Consider the following 24459-nt stretch of genomic DNA (forward strand, 5'->3'; position numbering starts at 1 on the left):
GAACTGAATGGAAAATTTTACTTTCAAATACAAGACCCTAGAGAACCATAAAAAAAAATTGGAGCTGGGGGATATACCTGGGGTCATACAGTGGGCGACTGTCTTGTGTCTGAAGCCAGGTTTTGGCTGGGATCCCCCTGGGTCCAAGGGTGATGATTTGTCCACTGTGTCACTTAGCTAGATGATAACATCTTTAGGGTTAAATTGAGGGGTGAAGGAAATTCATTGGGGGAAGGGGAAGGGCAGAAGCGAAATCCTACATGAAAGTAACAGGAAAAGGCTTATGGAGTGGGGGAAGAGATGGGAGAGGAACAGGGCAGTAAATTAATTTTAAACTCATCAGAGTTGCCTCAAGGAGGGACTAATAGACACACCCAACTGGGTGGAGTAATCTATTTAATCTGGGCAGTAAATGAGCCTAACACTCATCAAAATTGGCTTAAAGACCTCAATCTCATTAGAATTGGCTCAAGGAGGGAATAATGTACACACTCAATTGGGTGGAGTAATCTCTATAACCCTGCAGGAAAATAGGAGGGGAAAGGGATAAAGAGAGAGGGGCAAAAGAAGGAAGGGCAGAGTGGGGGAGGGGCCAGACAGAAACAAATCCCTTTTGAAGAGTGATAGGATGAAAAAAGATGGATAATAGAATAAATATCATGGGGAAGGGAATAGGATGGAAAGGAAACAGTTAACAATAGTAATCATGAAAAAGAGAAAAGGGGGAAAAATTGTACAAAAAATATTTATAGCAACTCTTGGTGGAGGCTAAGAATTGAGAATCAAGGGAATGTCCATCAACTGAGGAATGCTAGAAAAAGCTGTGTTATATGATTGTAGTGGAATGGACTTGTGCTACAAGAAATGACAAACAAGATGGTCCCCGAAAAACCTTGAAAGACTAATGAACATCAATGTATAGTGAAGTGAGTAGAGTTGAGAGGACATTGTGCATAGTGACAGCAGTATTGTTCAATGAGTAATCCTGAATGACTTAACTACTCTCAGCAGTGCAATGATCCAAGACAATCCCAAGGAACTAATGAGGAAGCTTACTATGCACCCCTATAGAAAGAACTGATAAAAAGAACACTTGTGGATTGTACATATATAACCTGATTGCGATCTTGTGGAGAGGGGAGGAAAGGGAGGGAGGGAGGGAAAAAATCTGGAACTCTAAATCTTATGAAAATGAATGTTGAAAACTACCCTTACATGTAAATGGAAAATAAAATAAATGTTTGTTGAAAGAAAAAAAAAGAATGTAATGAAACTTTCCTAAACCATAAAATTCAGTCAAAACTAAAATATTCAATACAATTCGGTTCTTTCTGCATTAAAAAACATTCCAAGAAGGGATCCATAAACTTCCCCAGACTGCCAAGGGGAATCCATGATGCAAAAAAGATTGAGACACCTGGTCCTGAGGGTGAGACATGGAGAAAGGTGCAGTATCATTAAAGTGCAGGTACAGAAATAGGACTACAGGTAGAGCTCAGCTACTGATTCTACTACTTTTATCTTAATAAATGTTGTCTGTACCCCACAGTTGTCCAATACTGTTTATTTTCCTTTGTATTCTCTGCCCTACAACTAACCTTACACCTGGTTTAAGGGAAAACTGATTCTCCTAGCCCATGAGATATGTCATTCTATGAATTTCACCTGCCAACTCCTATGACTCTTGGATAAACAAGGTTTTCTCTATTGTTTAACCCCTTGAATTTGGGAATATGGGGGGGGGGTGATGGGCAGAGAAGCAAGTCAGTGGCATTGAGGGACTGCTTTATTTGTATCTGTATATCTCTGGGGTTTGCATGTAGTAAGCCCTTAATAAATATTTGTTGAAAGGGTAAAAAGCAGAATTACCACCGTTACTCCTTAGCATAACTTTCTTCAATGCTATAATTCTAAGTTTGTACTTGATTTTAGTAGTTTAGTAATGGTAATAACAAAACTTGACCAAATATTTTCTTCCTGTGTTAAGATGAAGAAGGTACATATCCATTGGGTTTATAAGAGATTATTCTCCTAACATGGGGTTAGGGATTAAACTCACTACTTTTCAGCCAAAATAAAAATGAAATGTTTCCAGTTCATTTTGACTGAAATATGTTGAATGATAAAGTGGGATTGATCAGGACATGAATCATGCCATACCTTGCTCAAGTACTTCTGAAACCAATTAAATATATTGTATGGAATAAAATAAGGAATATATCTTTTACTCCTTTGAGAGAGGAAGGAAGGGGAAATAAGAGGGTAGTTCTAGTCACAAATATAGTATTCTTTACTTTGAAGGAATTTGGGGTGGGGGGAATGGGATGTTTGTGTATTTATAGACCTATCTAGCAAGGGAGTCAGTCTTGAAATGAGAATGAGGTATCCATGGTATCCTTGAAGGCATTTAAAAGGTCTCACACTCTGGTGAGACGGACCTCCAGTGAAGATTTTATTGGAGGGTGTGGACAAAAGATGTTGCACAGGATGTGAATGATTAGGTTGTGATTGGCATTCTTGGAAGGAGACCCCATACTGATGAGCTCACACAAATCTGGTGACCTGTGTAGAGAGCTCATGGACAGGTCTTGTGCTATTCAAAAAAAATTAACTTTAATAACTTAGGTTGTAAAGGTTATTAAAAAATCTCATCAGGGGGCAGCTAGGTGGCGCAGTGGAAAGAGCACCGGCCCTGGAGTCAGGAGTACCTGAGTTCAAATCTGACCTTAGACACTTAACACTTACTAGCTGTGTGACCCTGGGCAAGTCATTTAACCCCAATTGCCTCACTAAAAAAAAAAAAAAAATCTCATTCTGGTAGAAGTGGTTAGATTTTCTTCTCTTAGCTTGTCATAGGAAAGGACCATAGAGGCCATCTGTTCCAGACTCCTAGTTTTAGAGATAAGTAAATTGATGCCTAGAGAGGTCAAGTTATTTGATCAGTATCACATAAGCTAATTTTTTGGGGGGGAGTGAGGCAATTGGGGTTAAGTGACTTGCCCAGGGTCACACAGCTAGTAAGTGTTAAGTGTCTGAGGCGGGATTTGAACTCAGGTACTCCTGAATCCAGGGCCCATGCTCTATCCACTGCGCCACCTAGCTGCCCCTAAGCTAATTTTTTTTAAATGAAGGTTTTGAACCCAGCCTTTCTACCTCCAGAACCAGTTCTTTTCCCACTATAATACACTGCCTTTCAAATTATGAAACGGTCATATGTGGACTTAAATTCTGACAGCCACTGAACACAATTTACTTTGTTTTCCATGTGAGCCACTTCTCAACTGTCATAGGATATGAAATCATATGTTGTGTTTAGCTGTGTAACATAGTTGTCATAAACATTAATATGGTAGATTAACATTTTAATACACTGTTCCTGTCACGTCTACAACAACCTAAGCTACTTAAGTTTAGAGGTTCTTGTAGAATTGTTTGAAAACCCCTCCGTATCATCTTTGTAATAAAAGTTTGATCTAATGGTCTCTTTAATGATTTAATCCAAAAGGTGATTACATTTTTGATGAATCTATGAAGACAGATTCAAGTACTGCTCCTGGATCATCATTAGAAACTTTGGATCAAGAGGGGTCTGTATCTGTTCGAGACACTCCTTCTCATGCTCTTTTGAGAATTTATTTAGAAAGAAAACAGGAGACTGTTAAGGATTTGGAAGTATTTTTCCCAACATTTGAAGGATTTGTATCCGCTTATATAAATTTTATTATGAAATCATCAGTGGCAAAACTTGCTCAACGGCCATTTAGAGACAATGAAGAAGATATAAACTTCAATAATGTTGCACAAGTGGTGATTCAAGACCAGAAGGAGGATGTAGAAAGGAAAATTTCAGAGTTTTCTGCTGAAATCAAAGAGAAAGAGTTGGATGAAAACTTAGAACTAGTGAGTTTATGTTCAAGAACTGACAGCATTGGATCACTTGCCAGAGCTGATTGGTGTGTTTCCCATAAGACTTATGACATTGGCACCAGGAAAGAGTTTGAAAGATTTAAGAAGTTTATAAAAGGAACACTAGGGGAGAGATATCGGTGGCTCTGGATGGATATTGAAAGATTAAAGGTTCTTAAGGATCCCGGAAGACGTCAGAGGTATTTTTCCTTTTATTAAATTTTTTTAATAAAAAATGTTTATTTAGGTTGTTTTACCACTAGTTCGATAAATCTTTTTTACCTTTGGGGGCAACTAGGTGGCACAGTGGATAGAGCACTGACCCTAAAGTTGGGAGGACCTGAGTTCAAATCTGGCCTCAGACACTTATTAACTGTGTGATTCTGGGCAAGTCACTTAACCCCAGTTGCCTTAAAAAAAACATCTGGGGCCATTTCCAGTCATCCTGATGTATATCTTGACATTAGACCCAGATGGCCATAGAGGAGAGAGTGAGACTGATGACTTTGCACAGCCTTCCCTCATTTAAATCCAATTCACTACTAGTCATGACATCTCCCTAATGTCATGGTCCTCTTTGAGAACAAAAGACAAACAACAACAAATCTTTTTGACCCTTAAATAATTGGTGCTCTGGGGGAAAATAATCATTATTAAAATTGAAATTATGGTAATTATTAATATTAGCTTTCTCTAGGTTTCTGATTTTCCTAGTCACCACACAATAAAAAATTAATTCACTGAATTTGCAAAATATTTTTCCATGAGAACTCAAAATACTTTCACATTTGTTATTTTATCCTTATAACATTCCTGTGGCTAAGGTTTTATTTTCCTTCTTTTATAAATGAGGAAACAGAGAGGTAAATGTTTTGTCTGAGGTGACAATCATTATTTTGCCACACATGAGAACTCCTCTATCTGATATTCTTTATTTTGAGGAGTCTTGAGGAGACTACTGTTCACACTAGGATGTTGCTATTTTTTATACGCTATTAAAGATTATCATGGTAACTGGAAGGAAAAGCTATGATATCCCAGCAAGTGCTTGTATGTCTATTTGGTCCTTATATTGGAGGGTCCCTTGGAAATCTTGGTCTAGTTTGAAATGGTCTTAAAGTCTTCACTGGGTTAGCTCTATGGTATTGACCTAATAAGAACTTGAAATATGAAGCTTCTTGCTAGGTTGTATCTGATTGAGGGAGCCCTAGTCTTAGTCAGACTTCTAATAACTGAACCAGATTCTTTGGAGAGTGACGATAGATTACACTATAACTCCTATTGAGATAACTAGCCTGAGCATAAATATTTACTAAGTTCTTCTACTGATTTTTTTTTTTGGTATACAGGTTACAGAGCTATTTTTTACACAAGAATCAACAATGATACAATAGTGATTCCAAAGTGCTTACTTATGGATCATGAACAAACACTACTATAGGCCTCTAAGCATTTCTAACATGAAAGAGACATTTCTAGAAGTGCCTTTCAGAGTCTTTTCCCTCTAATTGCACAGGAACTTGTCAGCATTTTTCCCAATATCATGATATTAAGGCTTCCAAGAAATTTTTTTTAAATTCTTCCTCACAAAAGGTTAGGTCCTTAAATCAAATTTTGATTTTAAGATGATTTCTAGATTGTATGGAGGTTTGTAAATTAATAGGTTTTTCACTAATCTTGATAGTAGTTGTAAGTTCTGTGTTTTTTCTTTTATTTTAGACACCTCGAGAAGATGAGAAAATGCTATCTAGTGAGTAGTGGAGAATGCTATCTCACTCCAGAAGTCTTATTAAAACTTAATCTAATAGATGGATCATTTTGGAATGAACCACATTTGAGATGCATTCAGTCTGAAGTTGTGAAACCCTTACTTCAATATTGGTAGGAAAAACTGAAGCTTGAATTATAAAGTTACTTAATCTCTTTTTCTTAGACTGTGTACAAAAATTGTTTTTTAACAGACATAAGGATTATAGACATTTGAAATAGTAAAGTCTCATGGCATCATTTAGATTTTTTCTTGAATAACAATCATAGTTTCCCCCGCAAAGGCTCCAATTCTAACAACCTTTTAAGTCAAATGAGCAGCTTACTTAGATACCTTGGGTTTTTACCATACTTGAGACCTTAGAGTAGACCAGAAATCATACAGTGTCCTCCCTAACTCTTTCTTCTGACCTATTTACTCTTTCTATGCTTTCAACTGCTATGGCCCAAATATATCTTCCTGTCTATCCTATTCCAAAACAGCCTTTCAATTGTTTTAGCTCTTACAAACCAAGTCAGACACACCTGGAACTTTCTCTTCTCCCATATTCCACATAGCTGCCAAAGTGGAGTTCCCTAAGTGCAGATCTGATTATGTCACTTGCCTATTCAAGTGGCTCCATGTTGCCTCTGGGATATATATGATAGAAATTCTTCTGTTTTAGTTTTAAAGCCATTCACAACTTGGCTCCTACTTGTCTTTATAGCATCATTATACATTATTTCCCTTTTAATCACACTATGGCCCAGCCAAACTGGGTTTCTATCCTTCCTTTTTATCTATTTCTATTTTTTTAATTTTTATTTTTTTTGTGAAGTAATTGGGGTTAAGTGACTTGCCCAGGGTCACACAGCTAGCTATTACTCCAACTCTCATTTCTGTTTCTTTAGGTGGAATACACTCCTCTACTTTTGCTTCACAGAAGTCTTCACTTCCTTCAAGACAACAGTTCAAACACTAACTTCCATATCTTTTACAGGGATTTTTATAAGTCCTTTAACTTGCTAATGCTCTATCCCATTAACTACCTTGTATTTTGTATTTATTCTGTGTAGAATCACTATATATATTATATATATAATATATATTACATATGTATATATGTGTGTGTGTGTGTGTGTTGTCTCCCCAACAGAATATAAGCTCCTTGAGAAAAAACTGTTAAAATTTTTTTTTTGGTATCCCCAGTTCCTAGCACGGTGCCTAGCCTTTAATTTTTTTTTGGTGAGGCAACTGGGGTTAACTGACTTGCCCAGGGTCACACAGCTAGTAAGTGTCAAGTGTCTGAGGTTGGATTTGAACTCAGGTCCTCCTGAATCCAGGGCCTGTGCTTTATCCACTGTGCCACCTAGCTGCCCATTGCCTAGCCTTTAATAAGGGCTTGATTGAAAAGAGATATAGGACTGTCATACAGAGATAGGATAGGGTTTAAAGTACTCTCATATAGGGGTTAGCTTTGTTCTCCCAGAGTCTAGTGGGCAAAACCAGCAATAGTGGGTGAAAGCTGCAGAAAGGCTCATTTAGGCTTGATATAAGGAAAATTTTTCAAAGAATTACAACTATTCCAAAGTGGAATGGCCTGTTTTAGGAGTCAGTGGGTTTCCTGTCACCTGAGAACTTTAAGAAAAGACTCAATGACAACTTGCTTATAGAGGGGATTCTTGTTTAGGCTTGGGTTGGACTATGTGGCCTCTGAGGTATCCCTCAAATCTGAAAGTCTTTGATTCTGTGAATAAAACAAATACCAGAGGGAACAATGTGCGTAGACACTGAGGTAGGAAAGCATGAGACAGTGGTAAAAGGTCAGGTTAGAATACAGTGTGATACCAGATTGTAGAGCAGTTTAAATGCCAGACTAAGGAGTCTGAACTCTTTATGGGAACTGTGTGCTAACTGACCTCCTCATACACAATTGCCTCCTCCCTGATTTGACATAGAAATACTGGGTAAACATGCGTCATCACCTTTTTGGATCATTAACAAAAGATTCCAAAATATTGGCTTCTGCTGTTTTTGTCAGGATGTTGACAACTCTAATTATAGATATTCAGACTGCTGATTTTTCTCTAGGCCTATCACCCCACTTTGCTTTCAAGTTCTAGAACCATAATTGAATCATAAGCAGTAAAAGGTGTGCAAATCTACTCTGTGGCAGCATTCATCACTTACAATTTTCCAAACTAAAATACTCCTCCCTGGCTACCACTCTCTTATGTGTCTTGTCTACCCCTATTAGAATGTAAGTTCCTTGAGGGCAGGGACTATCTTCAATTTTGTATTTGTATCCCTGGTGCCTCTTGGCACTTAGCACTTAATAAATGCTTTTTCATTTATTTGTTAATTTCAGTCAGTCAGCCAGCCAGTAAACATTTATTAAGCACCTACTATGTGCCAGGCACTGTGGTAAGTGCTGAGGATGCCAAGAAAGGCAAAGGAGAGTCCCTGTTCTCAAGGAGCTCACAATCTAATAGGGGAAGACCACACATAAAAAGAAGCTGAAAAGGTGGGTTACCCTGCATGGGTGGGGCATTATGAACTCCTGCAGGTGGGTGGGAAATTCTGATATGACTGCCCTGGGTCTTTCCTTAGAAGGAGGATCTGGGAATGGCTCTCCAATGTCCACCTTCTGTCTATTCCAATCAGAGAGAGGGAGAAGCACCCCCCCCCCCAGGCAAGTGGTACTGAGGGAAAAGTGTGCTTTCATAGTTGATGTGCTCTTGTAGGAAGATGAGTTTCTGGAGATAATCAAGAAGTCTAGGAGAGCAGCCAGGTGGGACATGATCAGTTATTTATGGAGTAAAGGCAGATTTGCCTTATACTAAATTCTACCCTACTTGTGAGATCCTAGTATTTTCTATTCAACTTATAATGGTGAACAGAAAAAAATAGGGATGACTAGAAATGGATCATAGATTCTCAGGGCTGGAAAAAAAAAACCTTAGAATTTATCAAGTCTGTTCTCTTCCTTCATTTTGAAGATGAGTAAACTGAGAACTACAGAAGTAAAATGACTTGCCCAAGACCATGCAGGTAATAAGTGGCAGAGCTGGGATTTGAACTCAGGACCTTTGACTCCAAATCCTTTGCTTTTTCTACTGTAGTATACTACCTCTTAGAAAATAAGGGGTTAGGGACGACTCTGGTAGTTTGGGCCAAATTGATACATTGTAAATTTTGTAGATTTTTGAAAATGTTTTTATAAAGACCCTCTAGAGATAGGAGTCTTTTATCAAGGTCTTCTTAAAGTTGTATTTCTCCCAACAGGGGACCTAGATTCTGTGTAACACATAAATTTGAAATAAAAAATGCCAGTGCTGAGCTGAAATTCTGGCATTCCCGCCAAGAGCGACCAAGAAAAGATATTGATCCTTTCCCGCAAATGGCGACACTTTTACCACTAAGACCTAAATCTTGCATGCCACAGATTCCTACATTAAAGGTAGGTTGGACTGTTGAGCTCATGATTGTGACGTTTGTGATAAAAATCTATATTTGGTTTTTATGTAAGTCTTCATCAAAAAGTTGTATCATAAAACTCTTTTAATAATGTGCATCTTAAAATAACTCAAAAATAAGAAAATGAAATGCCACACCACATTTGTTTTTGTTTTGTTTTTCTTTGTGAGGCAATTGGAGTTAAGTGACTTGCCCAGGGTCACACAGCTAGTAAGTGTTAAGTGTCTGAGGCTGGATTTGAACTCAGGTCCTCCTGAATCCAGGGCCAGTGCTTTAACCACTGCACCACCTAGCTGCCCCCCCCCCCGCCACATTTTTAATGGAATCTTTCTTTTTTGTGTTTACAATAATTTGAGAATATAAAATTAGGCACATACCTCTTCCTTAGTTTCAGGGTCGGTCAGATCTTTGCTTTCAGTGTCAGGTCTTATCCTTCTGCCTTGGATTTTATCCTGGCTACCATGCCTTTCCTTTTTGATTAGGTGTAGGCACTTGTTTTATCCCTGCTCTACAGGAGTTGCCTTTCCCCAACTTGAACAACTCTGCACATCTCTCTCTTCCTCTCCCCTTTTCTTTTATACACAGTTGCCTGACACCCTGGGACAATTCTACCCTCTGGTTGAACCTCCATGGAAAACAATAACTTACCTGAACCCATCCTCAATGATTAATAAACTCCCATCTTCTCATTCCTTCCCCAGCCCAGTGATTCTGAACACCCAGGTGACATTGTTCAAACCCTGTTCTTAGCCTCCTATTGACTGCTCCCTTATTCTTATCCCTTCAACTCAATCCCAGTTCTATCTTTTCTTGCCTTTTTAAATATTATATTCTAAAACCTCCCCTGATTTTTAGTAGAGCCTTCCCAGTCATGTGTAATCTCGATTGTGTGGTTCTCTTATTTGAACTGCTTGTTCCTTGATGTTTTAAATATTTTTTCACTGATATAACTCTGGATCTTAGCTATGGCTTTTCCTTTTGGAGTTCCAAACTTTCAGGGAGTTGATTGGTGGATTCTTTCTATTTTCACTTTGCTCTCTGGTTCTAGTAGAACTAGGCAGTTTTTGTTTATGATTTATATATTTAATTATAAAATATAATGTTCAGCCCTTTTTTTAAAAAAATCATGGTTTTCAGGTAGTATAGTGATGCTTAAATTCTTCTTGACCTGTTTTCCATGTCATTTTTAAAATATAAGATCTCTTAGGGGAAGCTAGGTGGAAAGCACCAGCCCTGGATTCAGGAGGACCTGAGTTCAGATCCAGCCTCAGACACTTGACATTTACTAGCTGTGTGACCCTGAGCAAGTCACTTAACCCTCATTGCCTCATCAAAAACAAAAAACAAAAAAAAGATATATTATCTTCTATTTTTTTCATTTTTTGTTTTAATATTTGTGGCCTTTGATTCCCAGGAGGTTAAACTAAAATATCTTTAAATAATTATCTTTATACAATTTTAAAATCTATTAGCAGTATTTAAGCCATACATCATATTGTATGTAGCCAGCCCAGTGATTCTAAACACTGAGATGACATTGTTCAAACCCTATTCTTGGCCTATAGATAAGTTCTTTGTTCTCTAGTTGCTTATATTATAAGAGGAGCTAACATTCTTATAAATGTTGCAAACCTTTTAGTAATTAGAACAACAATAATGAAGTTATAATATTCAGAGAGAAGAAATAAAATGTTCATGTTTTCTCCTCCAGCCCAAGAGTCCAAGGCAATTTTTTTAACCTACATACTATAAGAGAAGAAGAGTATTTCTCTGTAATGTTGAATATTTTGGAAGGAGGGATATACAACTCACTCTTTGGCATTCTTCTACCTCAGCCCCAATACTGGGCTTCTGTGGGTTAGCTATCTAGTAGGTATGGATGGAGAAAAGCCTTTAACTACATTGGTGCATGGACATGGAGTAGGGAATGATATGTGGATCCTCAAGTAATCTGAGGATTAGGGTTCAAAGCTGAGATATTTTCTTCCATATATTCTTTCATGTTGTCCATTATCCTGTCACTTTTTAGAAGGAGGAGTTCATCCAACCACGATCTTTGAAATCTGCCAGGAAATCTGCCAGGAAATCTGAAAGAGCAGGGTCAGCAACTAGAAAGTCAACTGTGAAGAATGAGGCTCCTGAAGAAACATCAGAGCAGGATATCATTGGAAAGAAGTGGGTACAATTACAAAGGAAATTACTGTTCTGTTTTACCACTCAGACGTTGTTGGAATGGAAACAAGTGTGTTTCCGTCATCCATGAATCTCATTTGTTTAAGGAATTTTCACATTCAAGAGAAACTGAAAATTAATTGAGTGGTGTTTGATGTGGGTTCTTATGTTTCAGGAGTAAATATTCCTACTTCTTACTTCTGCATATGAGCGTATACTACTGAAGGGTAGGTCTAGAGATTACCAATGTCAGAGGGAATCTTTTTGAGTTCTAGAGACCTATGTCTTACTAAAGTCATAAGAACTCTCAGAGAATCTTGCTCTTAAGTAGCAAATAGTAGTGTTATCTAACTTTTTCTTAATTTTGCCCTTTGCCTATCTTTTACCATAAGTGAATCATTTCTAAGAATTGTTATTTTCAATTAAGTTCAACAAACAATTATAAGGTACCTACTGCATGTAAGGTACTATAAGTGCTGAGGATCAAAGACCAAAAAAGGGCCTGATTTAAAGGAAGTTGCATTCTATTTGTGTGAATGCATGGAAGCAGAAGACAGAATATTGAGTTTGGGGAATGATTAGCAGTTCAGTTTTGTTTCTCCCTAGTGGAATGTAAGTGCCTGGAGGGAAGAGATTTTTGTATTTGTTTCTGTTTCCCCAGTGTCTGGCATAAAGCAGACAAATGATAAATGCTTATTAATTTTAATTTAATTAAGTTTAAATTAAACATTTAGATGACTGTGTGAAAGAGAGTAGTATAAATAATATTGAAAAGATAGTTGTTAGTCAAGTTGTGGAAGCCCTTATGTGCCAGGGTAAGGAGTGTCTATGCTATGCTAAAGATAGGGAAGTCACTGAATATATTTGAATAGTGAAGTGATAGGTCAGACCTGGGCCTTAGGGAAAAAATTTTTAATTGTTATGCAGAGGATGAATTGGAGACAAGAAAGACTAAAAGCAGGAAGAGCATTTAGGAGGTTGTGCCTAAGACCAGGCAAAACATCATCATGGCTGAAATTATGGTGATGGATGTGGAGAGAAAGGGACTGATGTGAGAGATGCTATTGAGGTAGAGTTGACAATATCCTTGTAACTGATTGGAATTAGGGGGAGAGGGGAAAGGAAGAATCAAAGATGGCTACAAGGTTGTGAATCTGGGTGAAATGTCCAATAGGTGGTTGGTGATAATGGGCCCTGAGATCAAGACAGAGCCTAGGGCTTTATAGATCTGTGAGTCATCTACAGAGAGAATGTGGAGAAAGAGAAAAAGAAGGTCCAGACTGGAGCCTTGAGACACACCACAGTTAAGGTGTAAGAGACAGATGATGAATCAGCAAAAAAGACTGAGTAGGCAGACAGGTAAGAAAAGAACCAGGAAAAAGCAGTGTCCTGAAAATCTAGAGAAGAAAGAGTATCCAGGAGGATGAGGGGGATGTTCTAGGGATAACAAGAAGGATGAGACCTGAGTAAAGAACATCAGATTTAGCAATTAAAAGATCACTGCTACCTTTGGAGAGAAAAGTTTCAGTTCAGTGACAAGATAAGAAACTAGAATCAGTTCAAAAGATTGAAAAGTGAGTGAAAAGAGAGGAAATAGAAAGAAGGAGTGGAGATAGCTTTTTCTAGGAGCTTGGCTATAAAATGGAGAAGAGACATAGGAAGGTAGCTTATGGGAATGGTAAGGACAAATGATGATTTTTTTTTTTTGAGAATGGGGGAAATACTGTGATGAAAAGCAAAGCCAGAATGGTGGAGTAGCAAGAAGTACATCTGAGCTTCCTCTCCTTTCCCTACAACTTCTCTACAAAGATCTATAAAATGCACCAGATAGAGTCCTAATTGGGAAATTTATGAAAAAATTATAGTGTCATTTTTCTAGTCCAGCTGAGCATAGGGAAACAGATGGAGAGGTCTGTGGACACTGGAGATTGGATCTAGCCTAGAACAGCCTCATGGAGTATTCCGTGATCTGAAAGAAGACCAGGACTGTGCCTCAGGATATCAGGTATTGATGCCCATTGGCAACTCTGTCATTCACTACCCAATTTCAGGGCATAGATCCAGGATTGACTAATGAGGTTCATTCAGAAATAAGTAACAGTCATATGACCAGCAAGATGAAATTTAGATGTTTTCAGATCCTCATGACCTCTCAAAACTTCCAAAATAGAAATGATGCACCGGAGAGAAAGCAATTTCAGCTGTCCACATAATCTAGGATTCTAAGAACCAAAGAAAGCAGAAGCGTTATTCATGCTCTTTAGCACCATCTCCCCACCCCCACCCATCATGCTCACTAGCTAACCCAACCTACAGGCTTCCAAGAGAACATTACATTACACCCTGACTCCCCCACCCTACCCCCCATCCCTTTTCTGGTGCCACAGAAATCCAAACTCTAAACTGCACTGAATGTTGAGGGAGAGGAGAGGCAGATACCTTTCTGGATTTGTGGCAGAGCTCAATCCCATATCTTTAACCCTTTCTCTCAGTGCCATAAAGATCCCAATTCAAAAGAGTAGCTATGATAAGCAGCAGCACTGCAGTGCTCTGTACCACTGGGCCAGAGAACTGATGAAGAGAGAGGGAGGACACCATTTATGTGGAGGTGGTGTGGCATTCCACTAAGCCTGAGAAAAAGAGCCTGGCATACAGCTGGGGCCAATTCTACCTTCATAAAAGTTACTTAGGACAGAGACCTAGACTGATGATCATGAATTGCCTTTTTGGGGCGGAGACTGAGATACTTTGAGATCCATCCACCAGGGAGATGATCAAACCATGGCAGGAGGCAAGGAGGAGGATAAGAAAATGAGCAATAAGGGAAAATAGGGGGAAAATATTGAAATTACCAAAAATTTCAGGAAGAAGAAAACTCAAAGACCTTAAGTATAAGCAGATAAACAAAAAGACATTAACATTAGAAAGAAATATGATCTACAGATGTAAGTTAACAATGGGAAGTCTCACAGAAGAAACAAAAGAGAGGCTAAATGATAGGGATTACAAATACAAAGAAGTGAAGGACAGTCTGGAAGAAGAAAAACAGAAAGCAATAACATTTTTTGTGGTTTTTGTTGTTGTTTGTTTTTGGTTTTTTTGTGAGGCAATTGGAGTTAAGTGACTTGCCTAGGGTCACACAGCTAGTAAGTGTTAAGTGTCTGAGGCCGGATTTGAACTCAGGTCCTCCTGACTCCAGGGCCAGTGCTCTGTCCACTGTGCCACCTAGCTGCCCCAAGCAATAACATTTTAAAAGAAAGCATGCTGTCCATACACATAAAACATATTGATCTCAAAGATAGAGTGCAAGGAGATAACATAAGGATCATAGGTCTCCCAGAAGAACATAACAAGTCAAAAAACTTGAATACCATAATATAAGAAATATTACAAGAAAACTGCATGGGACAACTGAACACAGACAATAAAGCTCCAATGTAAAAGATACATAGAGCATCTCCAGAAGAAAAAAACCACACCCAACACACCCTGAGGCTGCAAACTCCAAGACACATAACATTTAAATTTAACAATTCCATTGAGAAACGATAGATTCTGCAAGTGACCAGGAAAAGACCTTCAAATACAAAGGAAAGGAAATTCAAATAACAAGACTATTCTGTACCCACAAGAAAATGCAGGAGAGAATGGAATAATGTGTTCTGAAAAGCAGTAGAGCTCAAGATGCACCTTAAGGTGACCTACCCTGTAGATTTGAGCATAACCATAAATGAAAAAGGACACCCAATAATAAAGAGGAATTTGAAATATTCTTTGAAGGAAAAATAACCCTGAAGAGATAATTTGCTTCTCAAATACCCCAGATAACAGAAATTCAAGAGAGTTGAATGGATACAGCAGCCAACATCAATAGAGTGACACTAAAGAGAGACTATTAAGAGAATTCTTTCTAAATATACAAAAGGAGACAAGGATGAAGGTGGAAGTCAGGAAGAGGTGATGATAGTGAAATAGTCCTGAGGAATTAGTGGATTGAACCACACTAGACCCTATTTACATTTTTTTTTTTTGTGAGACTAAATTACAGAATGGGAGGGTGCATGAAAGGGGTGAAGAAGAATGAGAAAAGTATGTGATGTGCACTAGTCAAGTCATAGGCTAACAATGAGGGGAAGGTGGCTGCTGTGTTTTTTCAGGGAGAGAAGAGCCTACAGGAGAGTGAGGTTACAGAGGGAGTTATTGGAAAGGGAGCAAATGAGGTATGTCTTGTTTTGGTGGTGGTGATGGTGGTGCTATTGATGAATTCTCCTCTAAGTGAAGTAGAGATGTTCTGTAAAGGAAGATGGGAACCTTGTACTGGGTGTGGTTTTCAGGGATTTGGTGCTTAGAGAAATAATTTTGTTCAATAAAAAATATCTAATTGTTGGTCCTTGAAACAAATAAATGTTTGACTTCAAACATCTGAAAAATTCTGAAACTGTGGCCCGATACAGGACACCAAAAACCATTCCTCAATAGATAAATGGTCAAAGATTATGAACAAACTGTTCTCAAAAGAGGAATTACAATGTGTTAACAATCATATGAAAGAATGTTCTAAAACACTAATAATGATAGAAATCGGGGCAGCTAGGTGGCACAGTGGATAAAGCAATAGCCCTGGATTCAGAAGGACCTGAGTTCAAATACAGCCTCAGACACTTGACACTTACTAGCTGAGTGACCCGGGGCAAGTCATTTAACCCTCATTGCCCCACCAAAAACAAATAAATCTAAAAATGCTGCAAATATGCAGTACTTATGGACTACCAACTTCTGCAAAGGGGTGGGGTAAGAATGTCTTTATGTGTCTCTTCTTCCAAAACATTTTGTTCTCTATTATTTTTTAATATTCACTTTTGATTTTGTGTCTGTTTCTTTCCACTTAAATTGTTGTGGTCATCATGTAGTTTTCTTGGTTCTGCTTACTTCACTCTGCAGCAATACATGCAGATGTTCATACTTGTCTGTATTCATTCCATGTGTCATTTCTTACAGCACAGTAACATGACATTTTGTCCATGTACACAATCTGGCCATTCCTCAATCTTTAGGTGTCTTCTTTGTTTCTAATTATTTGCTCTCACAAAAAAGTGCTGCTATAAATATTTAAGTATAATGGGGAACTTTGTTCTTATCAATGGCCTTCTTGGGCCATAACCCTAATAATGGAATCACTTTGTCAAAGGGTACAGATGTTTTAGTCACTCTATTTGTATAACATCAAATTGCTTTCTAAAACGGTCATAATGATTCCCCAGCTCTACCAACAACCTCTCAAACATTGACCACTGCCATCTTTTGTCATGTTTTCATTGTGTCCTGCTGTGCAGTTTGCAGAGTATGAGACGAAACCTCAAAGATGTTTTGATTTGCATTTCTATCATTATTTTAATTTTTTTGCAGGGCAATGAGGGTTAAGTGCTTTATCTACTGTGCCACCTAGCTGCCTCCTAGATTCCTTTTTGATCATTCATTCTTATTTTTTGTCTTTTTCTTTAAAAATTGTTGTTCACTTGCATTCAACTCTTTATGACCCCATTTGGAGTTTTCTTGGCAAAGGTACTGGAGTGGTTTGCCATTTGCTTCTCTGGCTCATTTTACAGATGAGGAAATGGAAACAAACAGGGTTAAGTGACTTGTCCAGGGTCACACAGCTGGTGAGTGTCTAATCTTGGATTTGAACTCGGCTCTTCCTAACTCCAGACCCAGTGCTCTATCCACTATACCACCAAGCCGCCCCTTTTCTTTCATATAGGAGATAGCTCTTGGGAAAGAAGCATGAAAAGATCCTAGGTGAAACTATGGTGACACAAAACAAACAAACAACCCAAAACCCAAAGCAATAAAAATATATTTAAAAAGTAAAAAGCAAAAAAGTAGAAAGCATAGTAATAAATGTCTTTCCTTAATATGATAAGTAGAATCTATCTTGAACCAAGATCCAAAATTAATCTCTAATGGAGCTTCACTAGAAACCTTTCCAATAATATTATAGGGATAAAGTAAGGCTGTCTACTATCACCATTACTATTCAATTTAGTGCTATAAATTCTACTTACAGTAAGTAATAAGCCAAGAAAAAACAAAGACAAAGAGGCAACACAATTATTGTTTTGCAGATAATATGGTGGCTTACTTAGAGAACCCTAGGGAGCTAACTGAAAGACTGCTTAAAACAGGTTAACAACTTCAGCAAATTTTCAGGATAGAAAATAAACTCATATAAGTCATCAATATTTCTGTATATTACCATCAAAATCCACCAGCAAGAGATAGAAAGAGGTATTCCATAAATAACCATGGAATATGTAAAATACATGGGAGCCTACATGTCAAGACACACACATGCAGAAACTTATGACTATAATTACAAAATGCTTTTTAAACAAATAAGGACATTCTGTGTAACTGGAGAAATAGAACTTGTTCATGGGTAGACTAAGCCTCCTAGCTATGGGGCAGCTAAGTAGTACAGTGGATAGAGCACCAGGCCTGGAGTCTAGAAGATCTGAGTTCAAATCTGGCTTCAGATACTTACTAGTTGTGACTCTGGGCAAATAACTTAACCCCTATTGTCTCAATTCCTCATCTGTAAAATGAGGACACATTGGAATAGGAAATGGCAAACCACTCTAGTATCTTTGCTAAGAAAACCACATGGACAAAGTCCACGTGGGGTCATGTAGAGTTGGAGAGGACTGAATGACTGAACAACAACAAAGACTGGGCCAATATAACAAAAAGGACAATACTACCCAAATTGATTTACTTATTCAGGGCCACACCAATTAAACTACCAAAGGATTACTTTATAGATCTGGGAAGAAAACAACAAAAATTCTAAAATCTCAAGGAAATTTTTTTAAAAGGTAGGAAAGAAAGGGACTTAATAATAATACCAGATTTCAAACTATACTACAAATCAACTAGATATTGCTTAAAAAGTAGAGAAGTTGATCAATGGAGCAGATTTGGTGCCTACTATACAGAAGCAAATGAGCATAGTACTGTAGTGTTTGATAAATCCAGAGATGACTGCTATTTGGATAAGAATTCCCTATTTAGGTGGGGCAGCTAGGTGGCACAGTGGATAGAACACTGGCCCCGGATTCAGGAGGACCTGAGTTCAAATCTGACCTCAAACACTTGATGCTTCCTAGCTATGTAACACTGGGCAAATCACTTAACCCTCATTGCCCTGCAAAAAAAAAAAAAAAAAAAAGAATTCCCTATTTAACAAAAATTGATAGGAAAACTGGAAAACTGGTTGAAATTAGGTATACACCAATACATCTCACTATATTATACTAAGTTCCAAATGGGTACATGACTTAGACCTACAGGGTGACATCATAAACAAATTATAGGAGCAAGGAAGAAATTATCAGAGAAGAGTTCATGACTACCATCTCAAGAGATATAGTACACAGAATTAAAATATTTTTACACAAAACTAATATAGGGAAAAATAGAAAAGATACAAGTAAATGGGAAAAAAATCTTTGCAGCAAGTTTCTCTCATAAAAGTCTCATTCCTAACATATATAGGGAACCTATTCAATTTTGTAAGAATAAGAGATATTCCTTAATTAATAAATGGCCAAAGTATATGAATAGGACATTCTTAAAGGAAGAAATCCAAACTATCACTAGCCACATGACAAATGCTTTAAATCACTAATAATTAGAGAAATGGCAATGCATATCCATCAAATTGGCAAAAAAATGACAAATGCCAGAGGCGATCACTTTGGGGGGAGGTATTTTATTGCTTTGTTGGTCATTGTGAACTGGTCCAGCCATTCTGAAAAGCAATTTGGTACTATGCTCTCAAATTATTCAATTTTATTTACCCTTCCATCCAGTGATAACCAATATTAATCTGAAATGATTAAAGAAAGAGAAGGACCCCTATGTACATATATATATATATATATATATATAGTAATTTTTTGCAGTGGCAAAGAATTAGAAACTGAGGGGGTAACCATTAACTGGGGAATGGTTGAACAAGTTATGGTATATGAATGTGATAGAATACTATTATGCTACAAGAAATGGTGAAGATGATGGTTTTGGAAAAATCTGGGAAGATTTTAATCAACTGATACAAAGTGAAATGAGCAGAACCAAGAGAGCAATTTGTATGATAATAGCAATATTGTAGAGATAATCAACTTTGAAAGACTTAGGAACTTTTGTCAATGCAATGATTCACCACAATTCCAGAGGACTCAAGATGAAATAGTTTCCCTACCTCTGGATAGAAAGGCAATAGATTCAGAGTGAAGATTGAAACATGTGGGTTGGTGGGGGGAAATTGTTTGTTTTTAGAAATGGCCAGTGCAAGAATTTGTTTTGCTTAACTATACATGTTTGTAACAGGGATTTTGGTTTTCTTTCTCCATGCAGGGAAGAAAGTAGAAGGGAGAGAAGGTAAATTTTTGTTCATTGAAAGAATGAAAATTTAATTTTAAAATAAATAATAATATTTAAATAAAGTGATTAATATGAATCTCACTAGAAAATAAAAACCTACATGAAATGATGTGAAGCCAGGTCAAAATACTAGAACTGTATATACACTGACCACAATTATATTTTTTGGGGGGAAAACAGTCAAAAATAGTTGGATTTCAGATAGACTTAGAAATATACACAGAGAAAAGGTCTTCTTGTTTCCTACAAAGGAGAAATATGTCTAGTACATAGAAAACTACTCTTGAAGCTAGGAAGACCTGGGTTCAAGTCCTACCTCTGACACATACTATCTGTGTACCTCTGGGCAACTTACATAACCTTTAGGACTATAGACCACTCTCTTCAAACTTTATATAGTAGATCTATATCAGGAGAAGGAATTTCATCATCAAGAGGTTCTCTTTTTCAATGAAGTATCAGGTTCAGTCCCTATCATTCTTATTTTGGGGGGTATAATTTGTTAAATTCTTATAGTTTTATGTGAGTCAATTAATAAGCATATATTAAAAGCCTTAAACATGTCAGGCACTGTGCTAGATGACTGGTATACAAAGGAAGGCAAAAACCAATCCCTAACCTCAAGGAACTTACAGTCTAATGTAGGAGAAGGCATGAGAACAATTCTGTAATGATGACATGTACAGGATAAACTGGAAATTATCAACAGAGGGAAGACACTAGAGTTAAGGGGGATCAAGAAAGACTTATTTGTCTATGTTAATGATTATAGTAAAAAAACAACTTAAAAGAAACTTTTAGTAGCTCCCCATAGCCCATAGACTAAAGTGTATGTTCCCTAGCCTGGCTTAGGCCTCCATAATCTGAACCCAGAAAAGTAGAAACCTTTTTAACCTTAATTTACCAATTCTCTTACATATGAACCTTCTACTCTTTTTTCTCTTTATATACTTTATTTTTTAAAAATAATAATAAACATTTTTATTTAAAGTTTTGAGTTACAAATTCTATCCCTCCTTCCTTCCCTCCTTTCCCCCTTCCCTGAGATGACAAACAATCAGATATAGGTTATACATGTGCAATTATGTAAAACATTACCATATCAAGTCATTTTGTACAAGAAAACTTGAATAAAAGAAAAAAATGAAAACAAAAGTAAAAAATAGCATGCTTCGTTCTGTGTTCAATCTATCAGTTTTTTCTTTGGAGGTGGATAGTGTGCTTCATCATTAGTCCTTTGGGATTGTCTTGGCTCATTGTATTGTTGAGAATAGTTAAGTCATTCACAGTTCTTCAAACAATATTGCTGTCACTGTGCACAACGTTCTCCTGGTTCTGCTAACTTCCCTACATCAATTCATAGAAGTCTTTCTGAAGGCCTTTATGAAATCGTCCTGCTTGTCATTTCTTATAGCACAATAATGAACCCTCCCCTATTGCCAAACTGAACAAATGTCCCATGATCAAACCTTGTATTTACTTACCTCCTTAATTTTGATCCTACTGTGTGCCCTGATTTGTACTGCCTTTTCCTTTCTGCTTATCTACATTCTTCTTAAATCCCATCTCTATCCCAAGCTCACAAGGACTCTCACTTCAAAATAGCCATAGATTGTCTCTTCTACATATTAGGCACTCACCAATTTGCCTTGCATTATTTTTCTTTTTGACCTTTTATGTGTTTTTTTTCCTTAATCAGATTACTGATATTTTACCTTCCTTATATACTGTACCATCATTATCTCCTTTATAGTTCTAGGCTTACTACCTTTTCATGTAATAGGTTCTCAAAAACATCTATTTGACTTGCTTTGTTGGGTTTCTTATCTCTATTTTAGTGCAAAGTGCATGACTGTAAGCAGCAAAGTTATTCGTTTAACATCTTTTACTGACATTTCTGAGTGTCTGAAGCCTCAATTAGATAGAAAATTCAGCTATACTGAAGAAACTACTGTAAGTATTTTGAACAATGACCAACTGGGCACATGACACTATGATACTGTGATTCTTTAGCTTAATAACATAAGTGGTGTTTTTTTAGAATGCTTTTTTATAAAGTAATATACACTTTCCTTTTCTAAGATGTTTTCCCCACATTTTCTTTTTGAAGTGAAAATACCATATTTATTGTTCTTTATAAAATTGATGGGGGCAGCTAGATGGCGCAGTGGATAGAGCACCGGCCCTGGAGTCAGGAGTACCTGAGTTCAAATCCGGTCTCAGACACTTAACACTTACTAGCTGTGTGACTCTGGGCAAGTCACTTAACCCCAGTTGCCTCACTAAAAAAAAAAAAAAAAAAAAAAAAAAAAAAAATGAATTAAAATTGATGGAGCCAGACTAGCATAGAGTATCAAGGTACCAAAAAAGATGACATTTTTTTTTAGATATTAACAATTATTATCTCTAGAACTAGCTATGTTTTCTGTTTTTCAGTGTGATACTTTTCGTGTAAGATAGAAACCTTGGATTTTATGAAGTCTTGGACAGAAATGTAAAAATAGGGTAACACTTGATAATATCCTTTGGGAATTTGGAGTTTCAAAAGTTAAGGATGAAAGAAAAAGTTTAGGATGCTTTATTTCCAGATTAGTATTATCTAATTTGAGGGAATTGAATGTCCTTATTCTGTACGTCATTTTCATATTCCATAGATGTCATGCTCTTTTATATAAGCTTCAACCTCTGGGTATAGACCAAAAGTATGGGTATAATTTTGTGCAATTATTATTTTTGGACATTTCTTTTCTTCTCATTTGGACCATTTTCCTACTTTCTTTTATTGAATCCATTATTGTTTGGTTTATGATACCATAGTCAGGATTTACTAAAAACAGGGAGAGATAACAAGAGCCTTATTTAAATCATCATGCTTTGTATCCCACATGCCAAAGAAGATGTTGAGGCTTTGTGAAACAAACAAAGCAGTTCATATTATTCTTGGGTCCCTTTATTATGAATGCTGGACATTCACTTCAGTTCAGAGAAGGAAGGAAGTGGAGCCAGCATTTCATGTTTCTAGAGTGACATAAGGATTGCCAGCTTTGTTGGCAGAAAAATGCATAAGCAGCAACATTTTTATGAGGACTTACATGACCATGTGGCTGCAGGCCACAGCCCAGTGTGGAACTCTTAAGAGACTCCCCTCAGGCTAATGAATAGTTCTGAACATGGTTTCTTTATTACCTTCTCATGGCTATAATAGCAGCACCTCAAGGCAAAGAGAATAGTAATTCTGCAGGCCACCAACAGAAACTTGGAAGACTTCCTAAGGGAAAAAAAATACATCGTTGTACCTGAAAGGCGAGTATTTGAGGTTCAACAGGAAGTTTAAAATCATATTCTTTCATAATAGAACAAAGGCTGCTGCCATTGTTAGCTCCATGGACCACTTATGACCATCAGATATGGCTGTACCAGATCAGTTACATAAGTGGGACAAAAATAAAGAGAAATGGGCCAGAGGAAAATGACAGTTTAATGGTTCTGATGAAATCCCATTGCTCTCTACCTCCCTTCTAAGAAAACTGAATTTTCAGAGGCATCTAAGTGATATAGAAGCTAGATAGAACACTGGACATGGACTTAGAAAAACCTGAGTTTGTATCCTGACTCATGAGGATGCTTGGTAGGTGAGGAAACTTATCTGTAAAAGGGATATTAAAAGCACCTACCTCCAGGGTTGTTGTGAAGATCAAATGAGGTAACATATACAGCCCTTTGAAAACTTTATATTGCTATAGAAGTGCTAGTTATTATTAGATGGATAACAGACCTATGCTTTATTTTCTAGGTTAAAAAAGTTACAGCTAATGCTGCCTTGTTTGGATCTGATATGGAAAATTTGCTGCAGTCTCTGTATGTGGAAAGTAGAGCTGGATTTTTCTTCACTAAGTTCTGTGAATGTTCAGGGAACAAGGTAGAATGTGACCATATGTTTAATCTCTGAGGATTGATTCCTTGTAAAGTAGGGGGAAATTTATTCCATGTAAAGTAGGGGGAAAGGGAAAAATAAAAACAGAAATCTCCTTATCAGGAAAGCTATCTTTGGTGTCAAAACCTCTCCCTATTCTAAGAAGTTCAATAATGCTACTTTGCTAAAATTCAAACATACAATTTTCCATTATCTATTCTTACATTAAAAACACAACAGCAAAAATGTACTTAGATAAAGATTAATTTGCAATTATGTAACTAATCACAAATAGAAGTTTTTAGTACCTAGAGAATTGAGAATATTGGTCTGATATTACTTGGACTTAAATTTTCTGAAGTTTTACCATAAACAATGTCTTCTTGTAGTATTATATCTTTTCAGGATTGTAAGTAGTATCAGTAGAATTGTTTAAATTCAGATTGTTGAGTTTTACATGTCCTATAAATGTAATAAATTCTTTTAAATATTGATCAAGATCAACAAAAAATTACAAGCTTTCCCCCCTTCCCAAGTTTCTCTTTTGCTCCAAACCTTTTCATAAAGTGTAATTTTACCTAAGTGAAAAATAAAAAGCATTTAACTGCCTCAATTGTTAAAATATAATTTGGTTTCAACATGGTATAACTTTGCACATAAAGTATTAAAATACATTCAGTTTTTGGCTTTATTCCACAAAAATGTGGTTGTTATTCAAATGCTAATTAGGATTTTTACTATTTTAATGGCCAATTATACAACAAGGATACATTTTAGGAATATAATGTACCAGTGACACTTC

General features: G+C 36.9%; 1 protein-coding gene across 1 annotated transcript in view; it reads left to right on the forward strand.

Moving 5' to 3' along the window:
• The window catches only part of RGS22 (regulator of G protein signaling 22), a 154728-nt gene that overhangs the window by 44459 nt on the left and 85810 nt on the right, over positions 1–24459 (forward strand). The window contains exons 8-13 of the mRNA XM_043976316.1: positions 3506–4106; positions 5626–5787; positions 8939–9113; positions 11160–11305; positions 21583–21697; positions 23538–23663. Of these exons, the coding sequence (XP_043832251.1) occupies positions 3506–4106; positions 5626–5787; positions 8939–9113; positions 11160–11305; positions 21583–21697; positions 23538–23663 (1325 nt within the window). The remainder of the gene's footprint in view (positions 1–3505; positions 4107–5625; positions 5788–8938; positions 9114–11159; positions 11306–21582; positions 21698–23537; positions 23664–24459) is intronic.

The sequence above is a fragment of the Dromiciops gliroides genome, chromosome 1 (genome assembly GCF_019393635.1).
Source record: "Dromiciops gliroides isolate mDroGli1 chromosome 1, mDroGli1.pri, whole genome shotgun sequence".
In the NCBI taxonomy this organism is placed as follows: Eukaryota; Metazoa; Chordata; class Mammalia; order Microbiotheria; family Microbiotheriidae; genus Dromiciops; species Dromiciops gliroides.